This window comes from Parastagonospora nodorum (assembly GCF_000146915.1).
Source record: "Parastagonospora nodorum SN15 chromosome Unknown scaffold_16, whole genome shotgun sequence".
NCBI classification, from domain to species: domain Eukaryota; kingdom Fungi; phylum Ascomycota; class Dothideomycetes; order Pleosporales; family Phaeosphaeriaceae; genus Parastagonospora; species Parastagonospora nodorum.
The window spans coordinates 286,094-297,604 of NW_001884564.1; the positions used below are offsets into that span (position 1 = coordinate 286,094).

An 11,511-nucleotide genomic window follows, 5' to 3' on the forward strand; every position below is an offset into this window, starting at 1 on the left:
AAAATTTGTTTATGATCGAGACTTCTCGTATCCTCCAAGCAACAGCACGAATGCTGCATGGCAGACTCTTTTTCGTGCGCGTGGAGGCTTCTTTACGCATGCGCCTGAGATCTCGCAGCGAAGCACTTTGTCTGTATTTCATATTTAGCGCCCTTCCATGTGAGGTTATTGATCAACCTGCCACTAAACCATTCTCAGAACGACATCATTGCGGCGTGGTAACCACAACACTTTACCCCGCATGACCTTTAATAAAATATCTCGAAAGCAGTCATTATTTTTTTAATTTAAAACATAGTTCGCAGCGACAGAAAAGTGTACCTATTCGTACAGTAAGCCAGCATGTCTTCAACGAGCAGAATTGTCACATTGTCCTCTTCAATTGAACAAAACGCGCGCATTGTCGACAGATATTTCACAGAGAATGGCCTACCTTCTCCATCGCTCGACGCTTCTACTCCGCCTGATATACCGCTCCCGCCCGAGATTATAGCTGCGAAGGAAGCCGCCCTTGAGGCCATGGACGAGCTGCAAGTTCTGCTCCTTGGACCCATGCCTAAGATCATTCACGAGCTCATTCACACGGTAAAACATATTATTGATGGTAGATATCCATTAGCTGACTTCAAAAGCCGACAAGCCTGACCAGCTTACACGCAATGGCCAAGTTCAAGATGGCCAATGCATTTCCGGTATCAGAAACAACCACAATCCCCAAACTAGCAGAAACATCTGGTCTCAATGACGAAGACTGCACACGTCTTGTTCGCCACGCCGTTGCAAGTCGTCTGTTTCTTGAGCCCGAGCCCGGCGTCATCTCACATTCCGGCATGAGCAACGCAATCGCAAACGTCCCTTTGCTGCGCGAATGGGTTGAAGAGACCTGCGAAAACATGTGGTCGTCAAGCTCCTTCCTCGTCTCCGCAATGAGCGCGTATCCCGGCTCCGAAGAGCCCCAGGAATCCGCGTACAGCCTGTCCAGGAAAACTAATCTCTCGTTTTTCGAGGACCTTGGGACTGATGCGACGGGGGCAAAGGCTAAGCGATTCGCTGATGCAATGAGTTTCTTCCAAGCTTCGCCTGCAATGCACACAGCTCTTCTCGTCGATAACTACGATTGGAAAGCATACAATACGATCGTCGATGTTGGCGGTTCCCACGGCGCCGTCATGCTCGAATTAGCCAGACAAAACCCAGAAGTAAAGTGTGTCGTGCAAGACCTCCCAGAAGTGGTCGCGGGTGCACCCCAAGGCGTTGACCGCGTGGAATTCCAGCCCTACAACTTCTTCACCGAGCAGCCAGTCAAGAACGCCGATGTGTACTTGTTCCGTATGATATTCCACAACTGGGGCGACAAGTATTGCATCCGGATTTTGGAGAACTTGGTCCCTGCACTCAAGAAGGGATCGAGGGTCGTCATCAATGACCACGTAGTCCCGCCAGGCGGAGTGCTGAGCCCGTACAAGGATCGCACAGTAAGGGCTTTCGACTTGGTGATGAAGGCCTGCTTCAATGCGAAGGAGCGCAGCGTCGAGGACTGGACGAACCTGTTGAAGGCGGCGGATGAACGCTTCGCCATTCGAAATGTCACTCAGCCAAAAGGGTCGCAATTACAGATCATCGAAGTGCAATGGGATGTGTAAATACTGTGAAGAGGGGAGAATCTGGCGCTGTTGGCAGCGGTCGTGGGGAGGTTTGAGGTGAAGTTGGCGGAGGGGCGTGAGAGGGGGATTGGAGGAGATGGGGTTGATATGGGGGATTACGGTTAAGCCGACGAAGCTTAGGTTCAGGAAGCGGGTGGTGGGTGTGTGGGGGATGTAGCTACATTGCTGAATCTAGAACGGAACGTCAGTAATGATTGATGCAAGAATAACCACGCGAGTGAGAAAAGAGGTGTACAAAGTACTTTTGTCCATTAGACCAGCATCTGGAAGATAGACAATTGAGACACCAAAATTGTCCCAAACCAACGTGAAGGATATCCTGCCTTGTTATTGCTAGAATACACATGCATGTACACAAAAGCCTGCCGAACCTCAGGCCGCGCATATAAAACATATCAAGAAAGAAAAAGGGGGGTATTACGTAGCGAATGTACGAAAGCGAGGAATACCGACAAAAAAAGAACGCCAGCATATGCCGACAAAACCAAATAATTCGAAGAAAACCTCCACCCAAACCCAAGCACTATCATGCCACGTGATGCATGAAGAATGAAAATAAACGCCAGAGGGAAAAAAAAAAGAACCCTAGGGTATATGCAACAAGAAAATAACCTCTCCATGGGCTTCATCATCATCTCAATCCACTCCCGCTTCTGCCGGTGCTGGCTTTACTGCTGGCCGCGCTCCCGTTCCTCTTCATTCGTTTCTCCATGAGTCCGCTGAGCAAGCGGTCGAGCTCAGTGCTCATGCCTTGTACTCTCTTACTCTCCTCGACGAATAGTGTGCTCATGATGGGATGATCGCGGCCGACGGGTACGACGCCGGTGGTGTCACTGACAACGAGCAGCATGTCGCGCACATCGCTGCCGTCGTCGAGGTAGGCGCGAAGTGCGGCGTCTGACCAGGCGGGAAGTTGGCTGCTTTCGGATGAGGTGGGAGGAGAGGGTTGCACGTCGCGATCGGCTTTTGTCGGCATGGGTGCAGGGCGTGAAGGTGGTGGACCTGGAGTGGCAGTCGTGGGTGAGAGGAGTGTGGGAGAGCCGGTGCGCTCGGAGCGAGGAATGATCAGGGTCGTGTTTTCTGGTATGGTCCTCATGGGGCTGTCGTCAGGGGTAGGTGTTGATACAGGCGAGCTTGTCTCCTGGCTCGAGCTGTCATGGGCGAGTCCTGGTGGTTGATGCGAGTCGGCCTCTCTCTCTTTCTCCCGAGCTTGCGCCTTGCTTGCGGGTTGTGCGTCTGCTGCTGAGATTTGGACTGGAGACTCAGACAATCGTCCTGTAGGCTCTGCTGCTTCTGACTGTGCTGATTTGGTCTGCGCATCTGGGTCCGCAAATGGGTCGTCATCCTCGTCGCTCGTGTCGAAGTCATCCAGTTGCATGCGTTGCTTGGCCTTTGTAACACGCTCTGGCTTCGGTTCCGCTTCCGTTTTGGGTTGTGACCGGAAAGGATTCTTGGAAGCTGTGGCTTTGACCTCAGCAGCAGGTGCTTCTTCTTGCTCAGATGGAACCATACGCATGGTAGGTGGCTGTTGCCCTGTCGGCTTGCTATCAAGCGCGTCTGGCGAAGCCGTCGGCTGTGACGAAGCCTCTGTAGGACTGTCAGTTTTCAAGATTCCCTTTGTTTTCTGTGGTGAATCATCGCGACTGCGGGCTTTCTGCAGCTTGCCTTTGCTGGTAGATCTCTGTGGTCCGAGCTGCTCAGCGGATGAGCGCTCAGCAGATTCCTCTGAAGGCTTAGGCTGTGGTGAGCCTCGGTCCAGCTCTTCCTTGCTGTCGATGTCGCTATCAATAGAGTCTTGCTTGACCTTCTTATTCCTTGCGCTTGAAGAGCCCACTGAGCATGCCCGCCTTCTTCTCCTTCTTCTTTTTGTCGTCTTTAACCTTGTCCGCGAAGCCGTTCTTCTCCAAGCTTTCAAGGCTGGGTCCTCGTTCGCGCGATCCTGTTGTGGAAGTGCTTGAATCGTCGCGGAGTAGATTGGGAGTAAGAGTGATCTTCCGGGTTTCTGTGTTTTCGTCCTTGAAGAATGAGTCTGTGTTTCGCAGTGTACCATTCCGGGAGACTTTGGGATCCAATGGCCGGTCAACGTCATCGCTTCCTCGTTGCTTGTCGTCTCCGTTTCCGGCCTCCTCTCCTGAGACACGGACATCTCCCTCGCTCTTTCCGTCCTTCTTCGCCCCTCCAACCTTGAGTGGCTGCACCTGGAGGTCTTCTTGAGTTTCTGTCTCGGCCTTCTCAGTGTCCTGCTGCTGCTGCTGTTGCTGTTGCGCTTGCTTCGGGTCCGGTCCACCGAAAAGCTCGCCACCATCTTCGTCTGACGAGTAATCGTAGTCCGATGCTTCGACATATGTAGGTGGTGCGAATTGAACGGTCTTAGCATTTCGTCTTCGCATGGCCTTTTTGAGTGGATTCTTTGACTTCTCTGCCGTGTCGCCAAGCATAGTCGCGGACAAGTCGATGTTTCTGTGTTTGTTCAACCTTGCCAGGCGCTCTGTGGGGGTTTCAATGTGTTCGGCGGGCAGATATCCTATATCTCATTAGCATAGAGCAAACATGACATGGAAACAAACACTCACCAATACTGCTGTCTTTGACAACACGCACGAGCCACCAGTAGCTGTTGCTGTCGTCCAACAAAACCATGGTGTCGCCCTTTGTCGCATTTGCCTGACCTTCTACGGTGGCAACGAATGTGTGGAGTGCGTAAACGAATTCGAAATCAATGTCCTCTGTTTCTCGTAAGCATTCGCCTCCCCAGCCGGAATCGATGAATCGTGAGTCGTCTGAGAAGGAAACGTCTTTGGATGCATCATCATCTTTGTCCATGTCCTCGTCCCAGGAATCGGCATTGCTGTCGGTGGTCCAGGAATCATCGTCCTCAGCCAGGCGCCCAATATTGGGCGGTGGCGTGCCGTTGGTAGTCCGGGGTGGGGATGCTGTGAGTGTCAGATAAGGGACCTCGGGCGCATCTGCTGGTTTGCTCAGATTTATCGGTAGGCTCAACGGTCGCAACATGTTATTAGCTTCGTCCTCGTCCAGATCCGATATCAGCGACATGTCTGAGTCTTCACGCATAATCCTAAGTCTGCGCTCGATCAACCTACGTTGTTTGGACCGCGGGCTCATGGGGTCCAGTTCCGAGTCGGAATCGCCGTCCAGTTCGGGGGCGGTCCTGGGCCAGGCATACTCACCGCGATGATGCTCCGTGGACTTGAAATTGTTTTGCTGAGAGAATCGTAAAGAAATAGGGATCGATGTTGAGGAAAAGGAGAATCGGGATACAGGCGTGTCGTCTTGCGCTGGGACGTCGAGTGGTCTTCGAGCGCTTGCGACTGAGATGGGGAAATGGATGGGAGTGGTGGTGAAGGGCGAGGAAGAGGCGACGGCCGAATGCATCGGCGAAGACTCTGGGGTCAGAGACTGCGTCCGCTTCGGCCATGCCGGGGGGAGAGGTAAAGAATACCCACCATCGTCAATTGAGGGCGAACTCGAGATCTTGTCCATCATGTCGTCGTCCATGTCCTCCTCGACATCGGCGTCCTGCATGTCAGAATCGTCGCCGTCGCCGTCGCCGGCCCCGCCATTCAGTCTGATAGCCTGCTCATCCTGCTGATTGTCCTTGTGGTTCACGACTGTGCGCTCGTCATCGGAACCGGGGTCGTCCCTGAGGTCGGTGCCAGCGTGGCTCCACGCATTCTGCAACTTTGCCTCCTCGGCGTCGCGCTCCTCTTCTACATGGCGTAGCGAGGCTTGCTGATGGGGTGCGGCGGGCCCGATTCCGAGCGGGGCGGGGTGCTCGGGCTGGGATGAGTGGTCTTGGGCAGTCGGCGATGATTTGTCCTGCAGGTCGAGCGTGTCTAGCATGTGTCAGCAACCTCGACTCTGGACGCGCAACATTCCCAGGCAATCGCACCTGCTCTGATAATGTGTGGTCGCGTCATCCTAGCTCATGTCCTGTGCAATTGGGGCTGCGTTCACAGTGTCCAGCTGTGCCAAGCCAGCCGAGGCGCAATCGATGCGAGGGACGGCGTGCACGTGAGGCTGGGGCGCAAAGGGAGTCGTCGCAAGGCAAAGAAATGTCGTGTGCGATAGGGAGTGTCGTCGGCCAGCGGAGCTATCGTGTGCGCAAGATGTTCGTTTCAAAGGGAAGGAGCGACTGGTGCTGCGGAGGTGGTGGTGCCGAGTGCGGGCGCGGCTGTTTCACGCACATGCAAACGCTATCAAGCCGATGCGGAAGGAGCGGACGTGTCTTTTCGTGGCGAGCAACACGGGGGCGCAGCGGAGAGGGACAAGAGGGCGTCAGCGTGTGTCGGCGGCAAGGCGAGTGGTGAGATGTGGTCGCAGTACAGGTCGCAGTGGTGAATTATTTTGGGGCTGGTTTCTTGGTCACATCGCGCTTCCGCCCCCTGCCACGCTCTGAAACAACTGACAAAACACGAGATTGGCCTAACCAACGCCGCACTAGCCTGTTCCTGGCCGACGACCGCCGATCCTTGCATGGGCCTAGAGAGCGAAAGGGGTCACGGACCGGCCCTTCCACCACCCCGTGAATGTCTCCAAATCCAGATCTGCAAAAGAAAACCCTCCATCGCAATTGCACGTGTTTCGCGTGCAGTTCGGCCATGACAGTCGTTCATGCGTGCGGGCGGATGTCTCCGCTTGTGGTCGTGAAACGAGAAAAGTCCCGAAACCTGATCCTTGCCGACGTTTGGACGTCATCACTACGAGTGCAGCCGAACGACCAAACTTACCAACAATTCTAGAACCACCACGTATCTCCGCTACACTAGCCTGGACGCATACGTAATGCTTTCCATGTCCAGATCAAGTTATTTTCACATCATGTAGTACAGTACACCTACCTTCCTTTAACTCCTGCGTCCGCAGCACAATGATTGTCTGACCATTGATCTGTGACTCTTGAGAAAACTCAACAGATATGCTGTCCGCACCGACTTCTGGACCCAATCTTTCCCGAATGAGAAAGGCGATGTTAGCGGCAAGTCCAGGTCGGAGATTGGACACATACCGGCTTAGGCTTGGACGAGATGTTCTGATGCGTCTCCGCGGTGCACGTCTAAAAGGGCGAAGATTTTGCCTTGGAATGAGGTAGGGTCGAAGGCGGACACGGCTGATTGATGTAAACTTGAACTCATATTTTTCTAACAGTCTTTGAGAAAAAGAATATATACATGTATTAAAGCGTAGGAAACCTATGTCAAGTCACTCCTCCAGTGATGTTCCCACCAGACACCAACCACCCGATCGCATGCCGCATATGTGCGAACCCTTGAATTTATTTAGACTTGCATGGAAGAGCAGTCAATGTCTCTCAAGTAGAAGCATGCACACCCTTCCAGTGGTGTCACATCAAACCGCACGCGCCATCGCCATTACATGCCCCTGTCCCAACACCACCAGCTCCGTCTTAGCCTCCTGGCACAAAATCTCATTCACCATTCGATCCACCTTCCCAGCCAACCCCATAAGCACATCCCCGCCCTATTCCACCTGCTCCGAGTGCAGGGTGTTGTGGATTTGGAGGTGGAGGTGGATTGGGTCCATGACGAACTGGTTGAGAGGATGTGGTGGGGTTGGCATGGATGCGGGAGAGGACGAGAGGTGTGGGATAGTTGACAGGTGCGCCAGCGCAGTTTGCTTTCATTTTAAACTAAGCGGATGTTAGTTGATGGAAATTCACGGCGAATGCCCATGACCGATCCTATCCCGACACTCTACATCCCTTAGACTTCACCCATACAGAATTAGCGTGCAGTAATGCTATGACTACAGTGGGTGCAAATGACGAAAGTTGCGATATCGTGTGTTGGGAGTGGCTGGAAAGCGGAAGTGATTCTGGCCGAGAGATGGAGAAGGCATGTATCTTTCTGAGGATTTTCGCTGCTGAATTTGACGCCGGATGGGAACATGGAAGATGACAGCGGATGTAGGGGTTTGCAGGGACTTTGGAGGCCAAGTATGAAAGTCCGAAGCATTATCATTGTGCTCTTCAAAATTTTTAATGGGTGCCACGTCCCGTAAAGAACACAAGGAGAAAGCGGCTCCCTATTTGCGTCCGCAGCATTCAGGTGTGAGGCAACGGAAATGTGATTGATGATGTTGTGTGAACAGGCTCATAGCGGACGCGGAAAGCCTGTATTTTGGTCTCATTGTTGAGTCCTAGTGGTGAAGGATCCGTTGAACATCAAGCGCGCCCCCCTCCAGCGTCCGGACCTCGTATGCATGCACGCTACGCGAATCCCAATGCATCCCCCACAACCCATGATGCCAATAAGCCCAAGACGCGTTAACTTCTATCAAACGCTCAATCTCAGATACACGGTTGCGATCCGCGTCCGAGTCAGAGCGGGTCGGAAAGTTGCACTTCACGATCGACAGGCCCTCAACGATGTCGCGGATGGCGCCCCGAAAGCCGTTCGTAATGTAAGTCCAATTTCCCCGGATCAGAGACCAGCGTTCCGATTGAGGTGGGGAGTTGTCCATGTTGTGATTTTCGAATAGCATTTGCCATAAAGCATCGCGCTGTGCGATGGCGAATATTTCCGTTGCGAGGTCGGGGCGAGGGTTGCCGTCTAGGGTTAACTTGAAGGCTTCTGGAGGCATTCCCAGTGAGGGAAGAGCGAGAGCCTCCGCGATCCATGGGGCGAATCCGCGTTTGGTAATTTGGGATGAGTCCACCTTGAACGACGTCAGGTCGTCGTTCGGCATGAAGTCCCCTGAGCTAGCTGGCAGCATGTTTCCCCACAGGCTCACCTGTCGCTCTATATGGAGATTTGGATTTTCCTGACAAAAGGGAATCAATCCTTGTGCGTGGCATTCTGGCCAGGCATCGGCCTTCTCGTCCTCATGCAGCACGATCATCCGCATCTCTTTCTTGGCCTTAGATGACAGTGAAGACAAGAACGATATTGCTATAGCAGCTGCTGAGAGGCGTTGTGATTTTCCATCCCGATAGTCGTCAAATAGCGGATTCTCAAGATACGCCTGCTTGCGGATCTGCCATGCTGGATGAGCTTCGGTCGTCAAGTTCTGAACATCTTGCGCACTCAGATCTTCATTATACATCAATTCCCCCAATCCAGCAGAATTCGGTCCATGCAACATGTATTGTAGAGTCCCATAAACGAAGTGGCGATGGAGGGAAGGAACTGCCCCCCAGATATCCAGCTGGAGGGTGTAATTTCTCCTAACCATTCGAAGCTGCTCAATATGCGGCAAGAAGGGAGGATGCGTTTCTCTGACGTATCGAACTACATCATCGTCGATAAATGCTCTTGCTTCTCTTAGAATCGCACAAAGTAGCACGAAATGATGGCGCAATCTGCTGTCTAAGGCTTCCGAGGTGATCCTGTCTTTCCCTTCACAACTCGTCCAGAAGTGCACAGCATTCACCCGTAAATGCAGCGCTTTCATCTCTATCGCAATGAGTTTGCAGGTATACATCAGGCCAAAATCGATGAAAGATCCGGCAGCAAGAGTGAGTCGCCGTGTCTCTGGGCTGAATCGATATCCATCCGCGGTGGTTGTATAGTAAGTATACACCATGTCTCGCAACTCTCTTGGAAGGGCAAGGAGACGTGACTGTACTTGAGGATGAGATTCAAGACCCATGGTCATATTCACCGGCGATGATGATAAAGTGATAGGGGGGAGAATTTTGTGGGCTTTCAAGGGCGATCTTCCGTGGTCTATGGTGGAGGGAAATCAATGGAGGGCTCGTGGGCTTACGGTTCAAAGACTAAAGGTCTTCTTTATACCAGATCGAACAAAAAAACGCACATCTAGGCAGAGGCTCCGCTTACCTAACGGTAGTTTCCGTGGGGTAGCCCGGAAAATAGGTCCCGGAGTTCGGATTCTGCAACACGGAACTATGGCACATTAGTGGCTCGGGTCCGTGGGTCCGATCTACAAGACACGTAGCATCGTGAGTCATGATAACAGTATACACGGTCTCACTATGGAAGAGTGCTGCTAAGTGGCGGGATATCGCGTTTTATTATTGCAGGAAAAAGTAGAATCATGCTAAAAGCAGCAGATGCATACAACGCAGTAGAGTAATAATAGAGAAAGACAACAGAATAGGCTATATACCTAAGACCTTGACACAGTAATAGGCAGTAGGTAGAATTTAATAGTACGATAGAGTGGACGATCACAACGTCCAGCAGCAGCAACTTTGACTGCAAATTGTCGCAACGGCGCTGTTCGTACGATATGTCCTCCTTGAAAAGCTAGCTACATCGCCTACATGTTGCCGGGGTGATCACTCTGACTGTTACACCGGTGGAGCCTGCGGAAAGCTTGTACGGGTGCGGTGCCGAACAATCAGATTTGATACACCAAGCTGCAGGACCTGCTGGTACGACGCAAAGTATCCACAGTGATGACTGACTGGAGGGTGGTAGCGGGAAGTGTACAGGCATATGTGTATTGTTATATGCGTAATGTTTGGAGGATGGTGGCTGGCCCGATCGCTGGTCGCTTATCGTAGTGAATGTTCTCCCATCGTGATAATAGTCAGGACCTCAGATCGGAAACGACTACGCTATCTGGACAGGCCCATATTTGCGAAGTGTACACTGCAGATTTACACATGTTTATTAGCTTTGAATTTCTAGGTCATGCTCCGAAGACTTGGAATTGTGAACTTCACGCCTTAGTTACGAATCTCTTCTCGCAGCTAATACCACCCACCAATCAACTCTTTCTCCCCATATCACTCTCTAATTCGCCGCCGTCCAAAGCGGCGGCCCTGGAAACACATAACTCGTCTTCCCAGCATACACATTAAACCTGATCCCCTCTTCATCCCGCTTATACAACTTCGTGCCCTCCACTCCACCCGTCGGCTTAACCGTGCCCGACCCACCAACCTTGAGGTTCAAGCACTGCGGATACAACTGCGCGCCATTATCGTTCTGCGCGCCGTGCAAGGCGATGATCTCGTGTCTGATGACGTAATTCCCCGCAGCCAGGTTCTTGGGCAGGACGGTGGAGGTGGTGAAGTTGTTCTTGATCAGCGCGTCGGTGACCCATGTTATGGGGGAGGGGGTGAGGATGGCAGATTGGGAGAATTTTGTCCAGCGGAGGGAGGAGGGGGGAAGGGTTGTGCAGTCGCCTGTGAGATGTATAGGTTAGCTTCTGCTGCCCTCTACTTTTCATCGTGGTTAGTCGACGTACCGTTGCAAGGTGCGATGTAGTTGATGATCGGTCCCTTGTGTGAGTCGGGCCAGGTGTTCCACAAGAAGTCAATGGTGTCGCCTGCGTTGACGTTGGCGTATAGACGGCCAGCGGTGGCACTCTTATGACAGTTCACGTCGGCGGTGCCCATGGCCGCGGGCTCGACGAAGCCGATGTCTTGGTTCAGGGCGTCCCAGCCGGCAGTCTGAGGGCGGCTGTTGGCCGGGGAATACCACCAGACGGGGTCAGAGCCCTTTGTCCATGCTCCGTTGGCTCTGATGCCAGTGACGAAGCCATGGGCGAAGACAGTGGGGAGGACAGCGGCGACGCTGAGAAGCAGGGAGGGTGTATGCATGGTGAAGATGGAAGTAGATGCTCTATGAACTGATGTAGTAGTTATATCTAATAAGATGGATAGCTGCCTTTATACACTTGATCTCAGGGTTTGGAATGGTTTGTGGTTGTAGTACTACATTGATGAATCAAGCACGGAGCTGATCTTCCGCACATGCCGAGGAAAACATGAGATGCCCAGGAGTTGCAAGATAGACGAGAACCAGTGAACTGTCTTTCATAGTAGTCATGAAGGCCAACCATCCACAATGCCAAGCCCATGGCCTGATCTGTAGACCACTCCAAGCTGAGTAGC

At 52.6% G+C, this 11,511-nt stretch overlaps 4 protein-coding genes across 4 annotated transcripts; 1 reads left to right on the plus strand and 3 right to left on the minus strand.

Annotated features, from left to right (window-relative positions):
* Window positions 1–342: 342 nt before the first annotated feature.
* Window positions 343–1,643, plus strand: SNOG_10068 (hypothetical protein; the record flags this gene model as incomplete). Its single annotated transcript, XM_001800299.1, has 2 exons — window positions 343–585; window positions 633–1,643. The coding sequence occupies 2 exons, from the start codon at window positions 343–345 to the stop codon at window positions 1,641–1,643; spliced, it is 1,254 nt and encodes a 417-aa protein (XP_001800351.1).
* Window positions 1,644–2,116: 473 nt separating this feature from the next.
* Window positions 2,117–5,525, minus strand: SNOG_10069 (hypothetical protein; the record flags this gene model as incomplete). The annotated part of the gene is given in 3 exon segments (XM_001800300.1): window positions 2,117–3,478; window positions 3,495–4,188; window positions 4,238–5,525. 3 exon segments carry the CDS (start codon window positions 5,523–5,525, stop codon window positions 2,296–2,298), a joined length of 3,165 nt encoding a protein of 1,054 aa, XP_001800352.1. The 3' UTR covers window positions 2,117–2,295.
* A 2,221-nt stretch (window positions 5,526–7,746) lies between these two features.
* Window positions 7,747–9,299, minus strand: SNOG_10070 (hypothetical protein; the record flags this gene model as incomplete). The annotated part of the gene is made up of 2 exons (XM_001800301.1): window positions 7,747–7,815; window positions 7,974–9,299. The coding sequence occupies 2 exons, from the start codon at window positions 9,297–9,299 to the stop codon at window positions 7,747–7,749; spliced, it is 1,395 nt and encodes a 464-aa protein (XP_001800353.1).
* Window positions 9,300–10,319: 1,020 nt separating this feature from the next.
* On the minus strand, window positions 10,320–11,217 carry SNOG_10071 (hypothetical protein; the record flags this gene model as incomplete). Its single annotated transcript, XM_001800302.1, has 2 exons — window positions 10,320–10,800; window positions 10,863–11,217. The coding sequence occupies 2 exons, from the start codon at window positions 11,215–11,217 to the stop codon at window positions 10,406–10,408; spliced, it is 750 nt and encodes a 249-aa protein (XP_001800354.1). The 3' UTR covers window positions 10,320–10,405.
* Between the last annotated feature and the right edge of the window lie 294 nt (window positions 11,218–11,511).